The 17,770-nt window shown below is 37.7% G+C and overlaps 1 protein-coding gene across 6 annotated transcripts in view; it reads right to left on the reverse strand.

Moving 5' to 3' along the window:
* The window catches only part of MSH3 (mutS homolog 3), a 189,691-nt gene that overhangs the window by 111,290 nt on the left and 60,631 nt on the right, over positions 1–17,770 (reverse strand). For all 6 annotated transcript variants that reach the window (XR_015248342.1, XM_086697742.1, XM_086697718.1 and 3 more), the window contains 3 exons: positions 16,967–17,081; positions 5,452–5,536; positions 2,281–2,390 (listed from right to left, as the gene is read on the reverse strand). Coding sequence is in view for 5 of the 6 variants with exons in the window: in XM_086697742.1 (XP_086553868.1) it covers positions 2,281–2,390; positions 5,452–5,536; positions 16,967–17,081 (310 nt within the window). In the remaining variant the exon portion in view is untranslated. The remainder of the gene's footprint in view (positions 1–2,280; positions 2,391–5,451; positions 5,537–16,966; positions 17,082–17,770) is intronic.

Below are 17,770 nucleotides of genomic sequence, written 5' to 3' on the forward strand. Positions count from 1 at the left end.
TAAGTTGACCCTTGAACAATGTGGGGATTAGGGGCAATGACCCTCCCACGGTCAAAAATCCTAGTACAGCTTTTGGCTCCCCAAAAACTTAACTACTAATAGCCTACTGTTGACCAGAAACCTTATTAACATAGTTGATTAACATATATTTTATATATGTATCACATTCTGTATTCTCATAATAAAGTAAGCTATAGGAAAGAAAATGCTAAGAAAATCATTAAGAAAAACACACTGATAGCACTGTACTGCATCAGAAAAAAATCCACATATAAGTGGACCTGCACAGTTCAAAGCCGTGCTGTTCAAGGATCAACTTTACTTCCATTCGCGGCATGTTTTCTTTACCCAGGTTCCCTCACCTGCAGGTCTTTATGCTCAAGAAGAAAAATTAAAGTGAAGTGATTTGCTAACCATTATCAACGTAAGTGTCCTAAAAAGCTTATCACCAGCACTGATATCTTTACCGAAGACTACTTTCTAAGCTGAACGTAAAATGCAGCCAGTAGCGAGGCGGCTGTGCAGCCCATGTATATAAAGGCCCCAGCATAGCGCTTGTTATGTAATAAAGAGCTCAAATGTGGTAGTTAGGGTTACTGTCTCATCGTATTCCTTACCGCAACCCTGTGAGGAGGGAGTTTACCATTTCAAAGGTGAGAATATGGCATGGGGAGGTGGGCACCTGGGACATGACGTGGGACCCAAGGACTTCCTAGACTGACTCACTCAGTTGACAGAGCTGACACACAGCAGTTCTAACACCTCACCACACTCGTTCTGGTCTATTTATTCAGGAAGCTGTTCAGAATGGTTAAGAGCCTGCCCGGCTCTGGAGTCAATGCTCTTTTAAAATCTGGGCCCTACCAGCTATGAATCATTGAACAAGTTACTGAAGCTCTGAATTTGTTTACTCAGCTCAAGGACCTACCTCAGAAGATGATTTTGAGTACTAAATAGTGGTACATAGTAAAAGTGAAATAAATAACAGCATTCATTCATTCAATAAACATTACTGAACGTTAGTTCCTACGAAGCTCCTACTTAGCTCCTACTAAGTGACAGACACTGTTCTAGGTCAGAGTCCCCAAATTTATCTGCATCTCGAAATCATCTGGGAAACTTTCAAACCCTCCAACTCCCAGGCCACAATGGAGACCAATTAAATCACAATTTGTGGGGGTCTGGACACAGACATCAGTATTTGTGAAGCTTCCCAAGTGACCGCAAGGTGCAGACAAGCTTGGAAACAGCTGTGTTTTAAGCATCAGATTCAGCGACCTTCCTTGAAGGGGCTCCTAGTTTACTCATTTACTTTCCCAAATGTGTCACACCTGGCTCCTCTTTCAGATTCCCTACTGTTCCTGCGTTAGCTCAGGTCCCTCAGAACCTTCCTGTGAACTTGCCAATTTACCTCACCACAAGTTTGTTCCCTCCCCCACTTAAAATCTGTAAGTGCTGTTGACAGAAACATAAGGGAAATTGCATTGATTAATATACTTTTTAACATGAAAGACTGCTAAGGACAAAACAAGCCCAGATCTGATCCTATCATCCCATGCTCAGAATCACTGGATTAACTTCCCCTGGCTACCAACTCCATCTAGCCTTCAAAGCCTTCTATGAAAGGCAGTGCCCCATCTCTTCAGCCCCATCCCCCCAACTCTCTTATACTACTGATGACCCATATTAACTGGGTAACCCACTTTCCTTTGACACGCCCTGTAAGCAGACTCATTATTGGGACAAGGAACAGATCCTCTCACAATATTAGACAGCATACGGCCAGAATCAAAATAAAATCTTCCCCAATTTAAAATTCTGTTCTTTTTTTTTTTTAACATCGTTTATTATTGAGAGACAGAGAGAGACAGAGCATGAGCAGGGGAGGGGCAGAGAGAGGGGGGGAGACACAGAATCTGAAGCAGGCTCCAGGCTCTGAGCTGTCAACGTAGAGCCTGACACAGGACTCATTCTCACAAACTGTGAGGTCAGGACCTGAACCCAAGTCGGATGCTTAACCAACTGAGCCACCCAGGTTCTCCTGTTCTTTTTTTTTTAAGTTTATTTATTTTTTTTAGTAATCTCTACATCCAACATAGGGTTTGAACTCATGACCCTGAGATCAAGCAACGCATGCTCCTCTGACTGAGCCAGCCAGGCACCCCTAAAATTCTGTTCTTTAAGCCATGGTAACTTTGGTTTTAAGGAAGCTAAGACACACTTAATTTCACAACTTTATACAATTTCAGATTAAACACACAAAAAAAGAATCCCCTTTACCTTAGTTTAAGGAGTGGCTGGGTCACCCACTTCTTTAACTTCCGTTTCCCAAAAGAGGTTTTAGTATGGTCTAAAACCCAAAGTAAACTTCCTTTGGTTTTCATGTCAGTCTAAGAAAGACCAGAAGAAAAGTTTTATTAACTAGACATTGTATTTATACCAAAACTGCTAATTGTTCATGTGCCTTAATTATTCCATATACCCCAATTTTAATTTTTTTTAAGATTTATTCATTTTGGATAGACAGAGCATGAGTGGGGGAGGGGCAGAGAGAGAAGGAGACACGGAGTCCGAAGCAGGGTCCAGGCTCTGAGCTTCTAGCACAGAGCCCAACGCAGGGCTCAACTCACGAACCATGAGATCACAACCTGAACCCAAGTCGGATGCTTAACCAACTGAGCCACCCAGGCACCCCTCCATATACCTCAATTTTAAATGTTACACATGCCTATCATAAAGTACAGCTCATAACAGGTGTTTAATGTTTGACGAATGCATGTACATATGAACACACATGCACTATATAAAGTATTGATATCTTCACAAAAAAGGGACAGTCTGTGTAGTTTTGTTAACTAAAAATATTCAGAAATATTCTTTTTAATGATTATGTTTGATAGAAAGAGGTGGGGGAGGGGCAGAGAGAGAGGGGGACAGAGGATCTGAGGCAGGCTCAGGGAGCCCAAAGTGGGCACAAACTCACAAACCGTGAGATCATGACCTGAGCCAAAGTTAGACACTTAACCTGTTGACTGAGCCACCCAGGCGCCACCCCTCTCCCTTTTTTAATGTAGAAATCTTTTAAAATACAGGCATGTCCTAAGCTTCTTAAAAATACATACTTTTCTCCCTTGGCAAGTACAGTGAAGATAATTTAATTTCCTTCAGCAATTCAGTATCTTCCACCACCTCAGAGTTCTCATTCTAAGGACTGACACTCTCATGAAAACACTGAACAAGCAGAAGGTACTGGAGATGGAAGTGAAAATGCACTGCACTCTAGGAATTCGCCCTGGAAGGATTTTATTTTAGTCTGCTCTATTAAATCCTTAGTAAAAAATTATCTATCTATGCTTTGTTACTTGAAAGTTGAACCACTAAAAAAACAATTTACAATTAACTAGAGATGATAGTTAATTTTAAGCAAGGTTACATGGTATTTCAAAAAGTCTATTAACAGTAGACTCATTTGGAACATAAGATTGCAGTTTTCACCTAAGTTTTTTGTAACTTTTTCCTTTTCCTTCAAATCATCAAGCAGGTACTTACAGAATACCTCTTATGTACTCAGTTGTATGGCCAGCAAAGGTGTATTAAAATACAGTCCCTCCCTTAGGGTACTTCTTTCCAAGTATGGGAGAAATGACTCATAATTAACACATGATGGCACCTGGCAGAAATTAACTACGAAAGGGATGACAAAAGCGGCCAGGCCTTAGGAGTTTAAAACAAAGCACACACAAAAGCCATAGGTCACAGAAGGCCTGCCTGAGAATGAGTTGGACAGACAGAGCTGACTAACCAGGGCAATCCACATCAACAACAGCACCATTCCTTCTGAAACAACAGCCCCAATGGCCTGAGTACAGTAAAGGGTCCCAGGAAGAGGAAAGCGGACAAGAATAACTTTCCAAGTATTTATTGCATCACTGAAGAACCCTCTCAGACAAGAGAGGGAGGGGTGGGAGATAAACAGTTCTATTACTCGTTTGCTCTCCCTGATACCCAGCCCCCTCCTCATTACCTGCTTCATTACCTCCATGGTAATGGAGGCCAAAGTCAAGTGCAAAGACAAGCCCAAGATGTGAATTCTTAGCCTCTGTTTCCATAATGGCCCAAGTCCTGATAAGGGTACCTTAATGGTAAGTGATTTTTCCCTTAGGAATTTAATTTCAGAACTGACTCCACAGCAGTAGAATTTGAATAGAAAGGATGTGGCAGAATAAAGAAAGTTTGGAATGCCAGGGCTGGAACAAAGTATTCAGCTGAATACTCTGACTCTGAGCTCTTCTTCATCCAAGAAATGTCCTTTTCTTCCTTCTGCTCATTTGCTATCATGAGAATGTATACAGAGTAGATGAAAAAAATTTGCAGGAATAGTTCTCAATTTCTGGATAATGTAATGACAAGATACAAATGTTACAGTATGAAAGTAAGACTGACTAGTATACAAGGATACCTTAGAAGATGAAGAAACTAAACAAGAGAAACTAGTTAGTAATACATAAATCAAGGAGTCAGGAGAATAAATTCAGCATTTACTTTAATTCACAATAGTAAGAAACATTTCTAATGTTTATTCATTTATTTTGAGAGAGAGAGACAGCAGAGGAGGGGCAGGAGAGAGAGGGAGAGAGAGAATCCCCAGCAGGTTCTGTGCTGTCAGCTCAGAACCCAACTTGGGGCTTGAACTAATGAACCATGAGATCATAACCTGAGCTGATATCAAGAGTTGAGTGCTCAACCAACAGAGCCACCCAGGTGCCCCAGTAATAAATATTTCTGAAGAGCTTTAAACCATTTAACTCAGATGATTCAGCTTTGCAACTACTTATCAAATGATTTGGAATTGCTTTTTATTTCTGTGACTTTATGTTAACATTATATAATATCTTATTTCTAAGTTGTAATTCAATAAATTAAAATAATCAATTTAATGTCTCCATTATCTTCATAATTCATCAATAAAGGGCAAATAAATGATGACAGAAGCTTGTGAAATGAAATTTATGCATCTTACAATATAAGTGAATATCACAGTAACTTGTTTCAAATGCTGAATGAATAAGACAAAACATTTCAATGAAAAATTAAGGTATATAGAAAAGATATAATCAAGGAGACAAAATATCCACTTTATATTAATTTCCAAAGATGATGTCTTTCCAAAGAAATGTATGATACACAAATTATCAGGATGGGCATGTCACTTCAATAAGTAAAAAAGAAGTCCTATAGCTCTCAAAGTAACCCCTAGGGAAATAGTTCATATATCTGATTCTCAAAAAAAATGGATGCTTCAGTTATCAACTACTAAAGAGTACAGGCAGTGTAATCAGTTGAACATAATATTCTTGTTCTCACCTGCACTCTTAAGAACAGACTGCTACTTTATTCCAAGTTTTTTTTTCAAAGGGATTTTGAATCGGTTACCCTTTATGTTTACCTGACCTGATTCTGTAGGATTTCAAGATTCCTTAATGTTGTTCCATTAATTGTCATGAATTCCATTTCACCAGACAACTGCTTAAAATTCCTGTAAAAGAATGAAACATGAGCCATGATATAAGTGCATAAAGGAATTTGAAAAACTAATTTAGGCATTAAAGATAATTCCAATACCATTATGACAAAAATGACCTCTTTGACAGAAAATCAAATCAAAAGCCGCAAACGAGTATTCTTTGGGATATTGTCTTTCATTGATGCTGGTGCCATTAAACAGACTGATGCAGAAGGATAGTTGTCTCACACCATAAACAAGCACAGGGAAATAAATGGTACTAACATCTCTTTTTTACATTTCCAGGAATAATACCAAACACAGTCTTTTATCATCAGCAGAGCATGTGGTGGTATCTTCAGGAAAAGCTATGAAATTAGTTAGGAAAATTTGTGAAAGTATTTAAAAACATCTCTTATTCTTTAATATGAGGTCATCTTGATAAACCCTTTAACAGCTTTTAATCAACATTCTGATAGGTGCAACAAATGTTATATACTCTGTAATTAACTAATACAGTAATTCAATTCCCTTATGTTTCTACCAACAGCACTTACAGATTTTACAGCTTATTCTTTTTTTTCAATATATGAAATTTACTGTCAAATTGGTTTCCATACAACACCCAGTGCTCATCCCAAAAGGTGCCCTCCTCACTACCCATCACCCACCCTCCCCTCCCTCCCACCCCCCATCAACCCTCAGTTTGTTCTCAGTTTTTAAGAGTCTCTTATGCTTTGGCTCTCTCCCACTCTGATCTTTTTTTTTTTTTTTCCTTCCCCTCCCCCATGGATTTCTGTTAAGTTTCTCAGGATCCACATAAGAGTGAAAACACATGGTAGCTTTCTTTCTCTGTATGGCTTATTTCACTTAGCAGAACACTCTCCAGTTCCATCCACGTTGCTACAAAGGGCCATATTTCATTCTTTCTCATTGCCACGTAGTATTCCATTGTGTATATAAACCACAATTTCTTTATCCATTCATCAGTTGATGGACATTTAGGCTCTTTCCATAATTTGGCTATTGTTGAGAGTGCCGCTATAAACATTGGGGTACAAGTGCCCCTATGCATCAGTACTCCAGATTTTACAGCTTATTCTTAATGGCAAGAAAAAATGGCAAGTCACTGAACTATGTGGAGGAAAAGCATGAGTGTTTGCATTATAAACCTACTGTACCTCTCATGGCTGTGATAAGATTTAAATACAACCCAGGTTCCTAAGCCAGTTATGGAAAGAAGGTTCCATCCAGGAGTCTAGAACCTAAAATCAGAGCCTGTGCTCAGAGAGATGCCTTCACTTGTAGATGACTCTCCCAACTAAAGCTCCAGAAAAAGAAATACCTTACTGCTTATTAGGAATACTGCCTAGTAAGAACTGTCCTTTAGCAGCATGATTTCTCTGACAGGTTTGACATACCTTCTGCGAAAACCTGTTAATGATTTTTAGAAGGAAGAAACTCTAACACTGATTGACAGCAAGTGTGTGTAGCTCTTTCACTCCTTCTTAGAGCACTTAACTTAATTTGCTTTGTATTACAGCAATTACATGTTCTTCTGCTACCCTCATTAATAGATCTAAGTTCCTTGAAGGCAAGAGTTATTTATGTCATACATTTTGCAGCACCTGCTGAGCCTAGCAGAACACAGATGTTCAACAAATGTCTGCCATTTTCTTATGGGAAAACCATTTTGGCTTGGTTGGTTGGTTTCCTTTGAATAAAGCTCACAAAGGTCCATAAAACACCCAGAGACAATAATAAAATGTAAAACATTATTTTCAGAAACAAACAATTAGGCAGTGATTTAGTGGGTAGCTGACAGGTGTTCACACACCTCCATGGTCAAAGATCCAAGTTGGAAGAGTTGATAGCCTGAACTTGAGTTAATATCTAGCCAGTTCCCATGTGTTTGGACAGAAGTCATTTCCTTCCCCTGTTCCTGACAAGTTGATTAACTAGAAGTGATTAACACTTGAGTACCTCCATCAAATACAGACTCTACAGGGATGCTCATCTAGTTTGAAAGACAGACTAATCAAGAACCCATAATCCAACAGCCTTTTCTAAAACATCTCAGCTAGCTGTCTTCATCGCCCATGAACACCAGAGCTGTAAGATAAATAAGTGACATTTAAGATCTGTGGACTGTCCAGAAACACTGTTCAGCTAGCTTCACCCTCAACAAGAACTAGTAAACTCAACAGTCCATACCCTGAAGAATGAAGTCTTAGGTTTAGGATTCTGAAAGAATCCCTGCTCCACCAATTAGTTGAGAGTTTTGTCACCTAACTCCAACTAAAAGTGAAATCCTACTCCTACTATGCCTCCAATGAACCTCTGAAGGCACTGTCAGAACCTTTAAAAAAAAAAAAAAAAAAAAAGAATTTTATGGAGCTCACAGAGAAGTTTACAGGGGTTAAAAAAATTTTTTTTAATGTTTACTGATTTATTTTGAGGGAGAGAAACAGTAAGCAGGGGAGGGGCAGAGAGAGTGGGAGAGAGAATCCCAAGCAGGCTCCATGCTCAGCATGGAGCCTAACGTGGGGCCCAATCTTCCTGAACCATGAGATCATGACCTGAGGTGAAACCAAGAGTCAGACGCTTAACTGACTGAGCCACTCAGGCGCCCCTACAGGACTGCTTTTGTGCCCTATTGCTAAAAAGTATCCATATGCATGAGAGAATTGGGTTTGGACTAACACACAGCCTAGTACAAAGAGCACTGGGGGGAGGAGACTTAGAGTCCTCACCTATATTTTTACTGGATATAATTACTGGATACTCATAATACCAAAATGAACCCAATAAACTGAACAACCAAAGCAACTTAATTTAGCTCACAAAACCAGACCTTTAGAGAAACAGTATATGTTCTTTTATTAATTGGCAGTATTAATGAGTTGTGCATACAGTTTTTTGTTTTGCTTTAGTTTTTTTCCCTTATTGAACAAGTCCCCTAAATTTCAAAGTAGACACAGTGAGAAGCAAGGAGTTTATTTGAAACTGACGTCTGTATTTATTCTAATAAAAGAGATCAACCACTGGGCAATATTAAATTGGAATGATTCCTATGAAACAGTAATTATTAAGCAACATAAAAACCTAATAGGCTTTTGGGTTTCCCATATGTTTGTTTGATAATGTATTTTGGAGGTGGGCTCTTCTTTCCAAATACAAAAGAAATTTCCTCCTGTCAGTGCCTATTTCCACTAGAATTATATATATTTTTGAACTCAGGGTTTTATCTGCCAGCATCCTTAGGAATTCAACATCGATCATCGATAGGATCATCGATATGAAATAATCAAGCAATTCTAAATTATTTATCCTTTCGGAAAAAGTCAAATTTTATGTGCTTTGAAATGAACCCCATCAACAATGCCTGGCTAGAATTCATGTTGTGTGAACCTGGATAAAAATCCAGGTAAGTAACATGGGAAAATACTTCATTAATATTTCAGACAACAAAAAAAACAAAGGATGCTTCTTTCCCCCTTAAGTTTTATAATGGGAGGAAAATGTCCTTGCTGAAAATTTGCCAGAGTAATTTAAGATTCTGTGTCACCCCTACCCCAGTTTTTTTAAAAAATGAAAACCAATCTTTCTGATTTAGAGGAAGTTAAAGGTACACGTATTATCTCAAAGCCCAATCCCTTACAAAGATCCTATTCAAATATAATTTGAAACTTGAAACAAACAAACAAAAACAACCAACCCCTACCATTACCTATAAAATGGTGGAATAGTGGAAAATAGTTCTCTATGTATAGTTTTCATAGTTCATACATTCACCGTGTGTCTAATCTTTTCATTAACTTATTTATTATAAAACTTCAGTTTTATTGTAGAATCACTTCAAGTTGATTTGTAATTAACAAAATGAATATCTTTACATTCCTAAAAGATGCCAAGTACATTAGAGAGGAAAATAGTAAGAAAGGTATATAAAAGGGCCCCAAGTGATTCTTTACGATAATACACAGGACACTGAATATAGCCATATTCACAGCTATTAATAATAACAGTGAAAGGACACAAAGCAAAATTTAAAAAAGTTAAAGACACATAAGACAAAGTCTGGAGGAAACTAAGGGCAAGCTTCCAAAAGTCTTCTCCTGGTGGAGTCACACAGGATGTGTTTAATTTCCCCAGCACTGAGTTATGATGATATGTGTGAAATGGCCACCAGAGAAGCACATTAGAGACTCAGCACCTGGGGTTTACACTGGAAGCTGGTCACATAGGCATCTTTTCCCTTACATGTACCAAAATTCCAGCTCCCAGAAACAAGCAAGTAGTTAGCATAAACCAAGTTCTTTTCACAGTTTAGGGAGAGTGAGCCATTCATATCAGAGAAAGCTGGAAAATTTCCCAGATGCCAGTTAAGGGTCAAGCTCACAAGTAGGTCTTCCAAGTTGTCTCATCAGGTCTGCTATGTTAACCATTATGTGCACATCTCTCTTTTCAAGTTCTATTTCTCTTCAAGTATATGTGTTATGTTTATTCACTTTAGTGTTCCTTCTAGTTTACTCTTCACTCCTAAATTGATCTTATTCTTTAATACACAGATCATTCTTAAATCCTATCATCTCATTTTCAAAGCTTTCCTATTTCTCATTTGTTCTTTCACATCTAGTATCATTTTCTTATCTACTAGCTAGTATCACTGTATTGTGAAGTAGCAGGTTATAGTTTTTATTTCATTTGTGGGCATCTTTCTGGCACACATTCATTTTCTGTAAGGATGCTATGTGGCTCTTTATTCTGTTTCTTCTTATAAACATTTTGTTTAAGATTTGAATTTGGTTCTTTTTCTATTTTTAATTTTTAAGTTTGTTTATTTTTGAGAGAGTCCGAGCACAAGCGGGGGAGGGACAGAGAGAGAGGGAGACACAGAATCTGAAGCAGGCTCCAGGCTCTCAGCTGTCAGTGCAGAGCCCAACAAGGGGTTCGAACTCATGAACTGTGAGATCATGACCTGAGATGACATCGGACATTTAACTGATTGAGCCACCCAGCATACCACTATTTTTATTTTTTAAGTGAAATCATTTTTCTGGAAGTTTTAGAACAGAGGAATCGTTTAAGATAGCTGTACAATTTCACACATCTCCCTCTTCTGTCGTTAATGTGTGATGTTCAAAAATGGCACCTGACTTTTGCTTTCATTCAAAAAGATTAAATGCGTGAGAATTATCCTTTAACCTTAAACAATTAAAAAACTGGACAATTTTATAGTTTTAAAAGACTGTTTTCGGCTATTAGACATCAGACAGCACAGAACCGTGATACCAGAGACAAGAAAAACAAATGAGGTAAACATTATGAGTGACTTTTTGCAGAGAACAAGAGAACTAGAATTTGTAAGACAGAAAGCCAGAGATGATAGAGATGCACACAGAAAGAGCTCCTAAGATCTGCAAAAGGGTCTGCTCAGGTCTCTGCCCAAGTACTCATCCTTAAATGTGTGGGGGGACCTCCATGAGGTCAAGGAAAGAACCACAAGAAAACACTAGGTCAAACATTGACCAGGGTATACACAGGGCTTACAATAGTTTGCTCTCTGACCAACTAGCATGGAAATACCTCAAAATACCTGGGGCACTGGGTGGAAGCCTCAGAAGAGTACTGCTTTAGTACTCTTTAGTACTTTAGTACTAAAGTACTTTAGTAAAATAGACGCAGACAAGGATTTCCCAATTTTGGTACTAATAACATTTAAATATATATGTGTATGTGTTACACTGAGATATGATTCACATACCACACCATTTATTTGGAGTATGCAATTCAATGGTTTTTAAGTATATTAACAGTTAGATTGTGCAACCATCATCATTATGTAATTTCATAATGCATTTGTTAAATGCATTAAGTATTTTATTTTTTTATGCTATTATAAATGAAATTATTTCATTTTTAGATTCTTCATTGCAAGGTTACAGATATATAGTTATACAGGTATACAGTTAATTTGGGTATATTGATCTCATATCCTGCAACCTCATGAACTCATTTTATACGCTTTAATATTTTTTGTGGATTCTTTAGGATTTCTATACAGAATTTCATGTTAACTGCAATAGCAGACAGTTTTACTTCTTCCTGTACAATTTGCATGCCTTTTATTTCATTTTCTTGCCTAACTGCCATGGCTACACTTTCTAGGACAATACTCAATAAAAGTGAGAAAACACTGCCTCTTCCTATTCCTGTTCTTGGGGCGGGGTGGGAGTTAGCATTCATTCTTTCTCCCGTTAAGTATGATATGAGGTTCTGAGCTTTTCATTCAGCTTGAGGAAGTTCCTTTCTAGTTCTAGTTTGTTGGATGTTTCTATTCATGAAGGGGAGTTTTAATTGTCTGTTGAGATGATCCTGTAGTTTTTATCTCTTATTATACTGACATGGTACAGAACGTTAATTTTCCATTTGTTAGACCAAACCTATAGTCCTAGAATAAATCCCATAGTCATGATGTATAATCCTTTATTTTGCTGGATTCCATTTGCTTGTATTTTTTTGAAGATTTTCATGTCCATATTCATGTTGGTCTATAGTTTCTTCTTTTATGGTATCTTTATCTGGTTTTTGGACTGTTGAATTTAGGGCTAAATAAGTATTTTCTACAGAGGAATATCCTGTCCATTTTAGGATATTCAGCCACATCTCTGGTCTCTACCCATTAGAGGTCATTAAAATAATTGTAAAATTCATTTTCACTAGTAAAAGTAAACACTCTACATTACCATTCTGTTATAAGAAGTTTTCTAAGAAAAAGCTGTTACAGTTCACCTGGGGTGGATTTTCTCATTCTTTCCTAAATTTCCAAAAACTATGTGAAGTTCTGACCATACCAATCTTAATAAAAGTCATCTGAAAACACAAAAGCACTCATTTCCAACATTAACAAAAATGCCAATTCCTTTACAATTTCATCAATTTGGGAATCCAACCTGGGAGTCTGTCATAATGACTAATATCCCTCATATTCTATTTATTCTATTATACTATTTTGCTCTGGACAAAGCTATTTAAACTCTCAAAACAAACTGGAACCTCAAAAAAAATTTTTTTTAATGTTTTTAATGTTTCTTTATTTTTGAGAGAGAGACACACAGTGTGAGTCGGGGAGGGGCGGAGAGAGAGGGAGACACAGAATCTGAAGCAGGCTCCAGGCTTTAAGCTGTCAACACAGAGCCCAATGTGGGCTCAAACTCAAAAACTGCAACATCATGACCTAAGCCGAAGTCGGACACCCAACCGACTGAGCCACCCAGCCACCCTGGGAACCTCCAAATTTAACCTATCTAGTAAAATCTCACTTAATCCAATTTTAAGAATACCTAAAATGACATATTTTCTCTAATATCCTAAATTTCTATTGTAAAGGCACAAAATAAATGCATATCAAGATTTTTATGAAATATGCTGGTTTTTATGAAAGCATTTGCAATACAAAGAAAATAAAAACTTCCCAATTAACACAGCTCTTGAACATAATAGTATCTTATGCTGCTGAACTGTTTTTTAAATTTTTTGTAAATGTTTATTTAATTTTGAAAAAGAATGAGAGTGTGAGGGAGGGAGGGACAGAAAGAGGTAGACACAGAATCCGAAGCAGACTCCAGGTTCTGAGCTGTCAGCACAGAGCCCAACCCGGGGCTCGAACCCATGAACTGTGGGATCATGACCTGAGCTGGGATCGGACGCTTAAATGACTGAGCCACCCAGGCGTCCCCCATTATGCTGCTGAACTTTTAAAGTAATATAACTGAATTCTCAATACACAAGAACATTCATGTTTTCCAAAGTAATTACCTTGAGAGGTTACATTCTTTTTCCAAAATGTAAGTGTGGAATCACTCTTCTGGAATTATCTTCAAAGTTCAATCACATGCCATCTATATAACATCATCATTCATATTTCACATTTAAGCAAAACAATAATACCAGTTTGCCATTGGTACATTTTGGCAATTTCCAATCAAAACCACACTCACAGGATGAATTCCTTCCTTCTTTCTTTTTCTTCCATTAATCCTGTATTTACTGATTGCCTGCTTGGTGCTGGGCATATTCTGAGTGATAGAAATTTATACCATGTGAGGGCTTAACATTCTGGATCTCCATTTTTCTTGTTTTTGGCTCTATGGCATTGAGAGGAGGGGATCACCCAACTACCAGATTAGACACATACTAAGTCATCAGCAGATTCAGTTTCCTGACCAAGGCCCAACACCACCACCAAATACAAAATGAGAAGAATTCAGCTTCATGTAATTTATCAAGTTAGATGATTTAAAAATAAACTAATTTGGGCGCCTGGGTGGCGCAGTCGGTTAAGCGTCCGACTTCAGCTCAGGTCACGATCTCGCAGTCGGTGAGTTCGAGCCCCGCGTCGGGCTCTGGGCTGATGGCTCAGAGCCTGGAGCCTGCTTCCGATTCTGTGTCTCCCTCTCTCTCTGCCCCTCCCCCGTTCATGCTCTGTCTCTCTCTGCCTCAAAAATAAATAAACGTTAAAAAAATTTTTTTTTAAATAAAAAAAAATAAAAAATAAATAAAAAATAAAAAAAATAAACTAATTTAACTTCAATATAAATAAACACATTTTACTATTTAGTATTATTCTTACTTTGACTTAAAACTAAAGAGGACACGATAATGTTTTTAGAACCAAATATATCTACTTCTAAATACATCAGAGCCTGACTTAATTTAATTTAATTTAATTTAATTTAATTAATTTAATTTTAAAAAGGCACAGAGGGGTGCCCGGGTGGCTCAGCTGGTTAAGCGTCCGACTCCGGCTCAGGTCATGATCCCATGGTTCGTGGGTTTGAGCCCCGGGTCCGGCTCTGTGCTGACAGCTCAGAGCCTGGAGCCCACTTCAGATTCTGTGTCTCCCCCTTTCTTGCCCTTCTCTTGCTCATGATCTGTCTCTCTCTGTCTCAAAAATAAATAAAAACATTAAAAAAAATTTTTTAAATAAATAAATAAATAGAAAGGCAGGGAGGTGGTGGCTGGTTGGCTCAGTCGGTTTAGCGTCCCACTTCGGCTCAGGTCATGATCTCACGGTTCTTGAGTTCGAGCCCTGAGTTGGACTCTGTGCTGACAGCCGAGAGCCTGGAGCCTGCTTTGGATTCTGTGTCTCCCTCTCTCTCTGCCCCGCCCTTGTTCATGCTCTGTCTCTCTCTCTCTCTCTCTCTCAAAAATAAATAATAAACATTAAAAAAAATTGTTTTTAAAGTCAGTTTCTTTATTCCAAAATTAATACTTCATTGCTTGGTGATATAGGAATAGAAACAAGTCTTAATGGGCAAGTTATCAGTCACTAATTCTACCTCATTTAGAGGGGCTCTCTATCTTGAGGAAGTCAAATGGTAGGTAGTTTGCCATCCTTTCATTACAGGGATCCAGCACAGTCAACCGTATGGATCAATCTCTTCCGTAAGTCTCCTATCACTGGAGCTTAATGTGGAACCCAATGAGGTGTTAATACCAGGCTCATACTCTTTAACAAAACAGTTCAGCCATAGTAAAAGATATACAGATTAATAATACAGTACTCAGGTTAAAAAATAAAACACCAATTAGAACTCCCCTGTGCCATTTCCCCCACCAACCTTTATTGCTTCCCCTCCTTCCCCAACAGAAGAAGAAATCACTCTTCTGAATTTGTTGTTCATCACTTCCACGTATGTCTTTATACCTTCCCTATATACCTGTGTATACTTTTTAATTTTTTTTTTTTTTTTTGAGAGAGAATGAGTGCGTGCATAAGCAGAGGAGGAGCAGAGAGACATGGAGAGAGAGAATCCCAAGCAGGAACCCTGATGTGCAGCTTGATCTCACAAATGGTGAGATCGTGATCTGAGCCGAAATCAAGTCAGATGCTTAACCGACTGAGCCACCCAGGCACCCCATACACATGCATGTATTCTTAACTAATATTCCTAAGCACTACTTCAGTTGTGACTTTTTTACATGTTTCTAACTTCATATAATAGTATGTGCTATTTGTCCTTCAGCAATTTGATTTTTGGCTCAATATAATGGTAACACAATTTTTTTTCAATGTTTATTTATTTTTGGGACAGAGAGAGACAGAGCATGAACGGGGGAGGGGCAGAGAGAGAGGGAGACACAGAATCGGAAACAGGCTCCAGGCTCCGAGCCATCAGCCCAGAGCCTGACGCAGGGCTCAAACTCACGGACCGCGAGATCGTGACCTGGCTGAAGTCAGACGCTTAACCGACTGCGCCACCCAGGCGCCCCGGTAACACAATTTTTTGAATACTGGTATGTGTAACTCCAGTCCATTTATTTTCATTGCTGTGTAACACCACACTGCATGAATATAACATAATAAATCCACTCTCCTGTTGATGGACATTTAGACTGATTTTAAAAAGGACAAAACGCTTTCAGAGAAATGATATTCTGTTCTATCCTAAATACTACGTAGAACACACACCAAAAAAGACATTACAAAAAGATTCCCAAGGGACATGCCTTTCTCCCATCCTCCTCAACAACCAAATCAGGACGACCTCTTTGTTCCCCACTTCATACTCGGCCATTTTATTGAGGTAGCTCCTATTTGCCCACCCACCTCTGCAGAACAGGAAGAAACTTACTTATCAAGGATCAAAATGATAAAGGGTAATTCTTCACAAAGCCAAAAACAAGGGGCTGCTGAAAGTGAAATAGAGAAAGGCAAGAAAATGATCCCACTACCTTTTTTTATTCCACTGGTGTTTAGACTATTATCTTCCTAGCATGTCAACTGCCAGTTTTTAAATCTCTGAACTCTACAAAGTTAATCACTCTTTTAAAAAGCTATGTTAGTATCTATCCTCTTTATCTCCAACTTTATGATCTATGGAGAACTGAAACTAAGAATAAAAAAGGCAGTGAAGTTTTATGAATGTTTTTTAATACCACTCCTTAATTCTACTTAATACTACTTACCAATTAACTGTGCTTTAGAATTCAGTATATTCAAAAGCTACATGAATACAAATTGACAAAATTCTTATGGATATTTTTATATTAATTAATATGTTTCACCAATAGTACCCATATAGGTCATCCTTGCCCCTAAACAGAATATTCTATCAATAGTAGCTGGACTTCTCTGAGTACCATACTTAACCAAATTCAATTTAAGAAATACTTTTATACACTGAAATACAGAGAGACTGAATCACACTCTAAAGCTGGACGTATTATGGTTTAATGATGACATACAGTAGAAAACAGAAGATGACTTTTTGTCAGTCAATAATCAAAGAAAAGTCAATAATGTAAAACTTCCCTGATGCTCTTACTTCCAAATGAATCCACATGAACTTCAAGCCAAAAGAATTTTAAAAAGGAATTTTTCTTAAAGAAAATGTTTTTAATAAAACTCTACCCCTTTGTTTTGTTTTGTTTTGTTTTGTTTTAAAAATTACTTACTTGGGTTTGGAAAGCACCTTTTCCAAGTTAAATTCTTTGAGGTATCTTATTATAGCAGCCAAAGAGCAAATCACAGTCTTCTCCAAGTTAATGATGCCAGAAAAACTTTGAGAACCTAAAAAAAAAACAGAACATAGACTTTCATTAAAATTATTGTTCACCATTGTTAGAAATAAACTTTAAGTTAAGTGAAATTCAGCTTATGGTTATTGAAATGATAATTTAGACAATACTTCCTAAAACTGCCCTTTGGAAAAATGTTAGAAGATTACAAATACCTAGGTCATGGAAAAACAGGCATTTTGATAGTGAAAAACAGGCATTTTGATAGTGAAGCCTTTTCTGGAGAGCAACTGAGCAATTGAGCAACTTTTTCAAAATATTAAAACGCCCATCCCCTTTGACCCAGAAATACTCTAAAATGCATGTCAGAGATGTATTTACAAGGAAGTGAGCTGAAAAATCTTTTGTAATAGTGAAATCTAGAGACAACTTAACTGAACATCAATAAGGTAATAGTTAAATGAATTTTGATAAGTCCAGATTATTATGCATCTACCAATAAGAATGACTTACAACTATCTATAAAGGCACAGAAAACTATCCATAATATATTGCTGAGTGAAAGGGGAGAAAGTTGTACAATTATTCTCATCTCTCAGCAGGAATACTGCTTGCCATCTGGTCTCCCAGCTTCATCCCTGTGCCTTAGAGGGTATTACTCTCAACAGAGCAGCCAAAAGAATCCTTTTTAAAATGTACAGCAGACCATTAGACTCCTTTGCTTATAAAAATCCTCCAACA

This window comes from Puma concolor, chromosome A1 (assembly GCF_028749965.1).
Source record: "Puma concolor isolate L17-30 chromosome A1, mPumCon1.1.hap2, whole genome shotgun sequence".
In the NCBI taxonomy this organism is placed as follows: domain Eukaryota; kingdom Metazoa; phylum Chordata; class Mammalia; order Carnivora; family Felidae; genus Puma; species Puma concolor.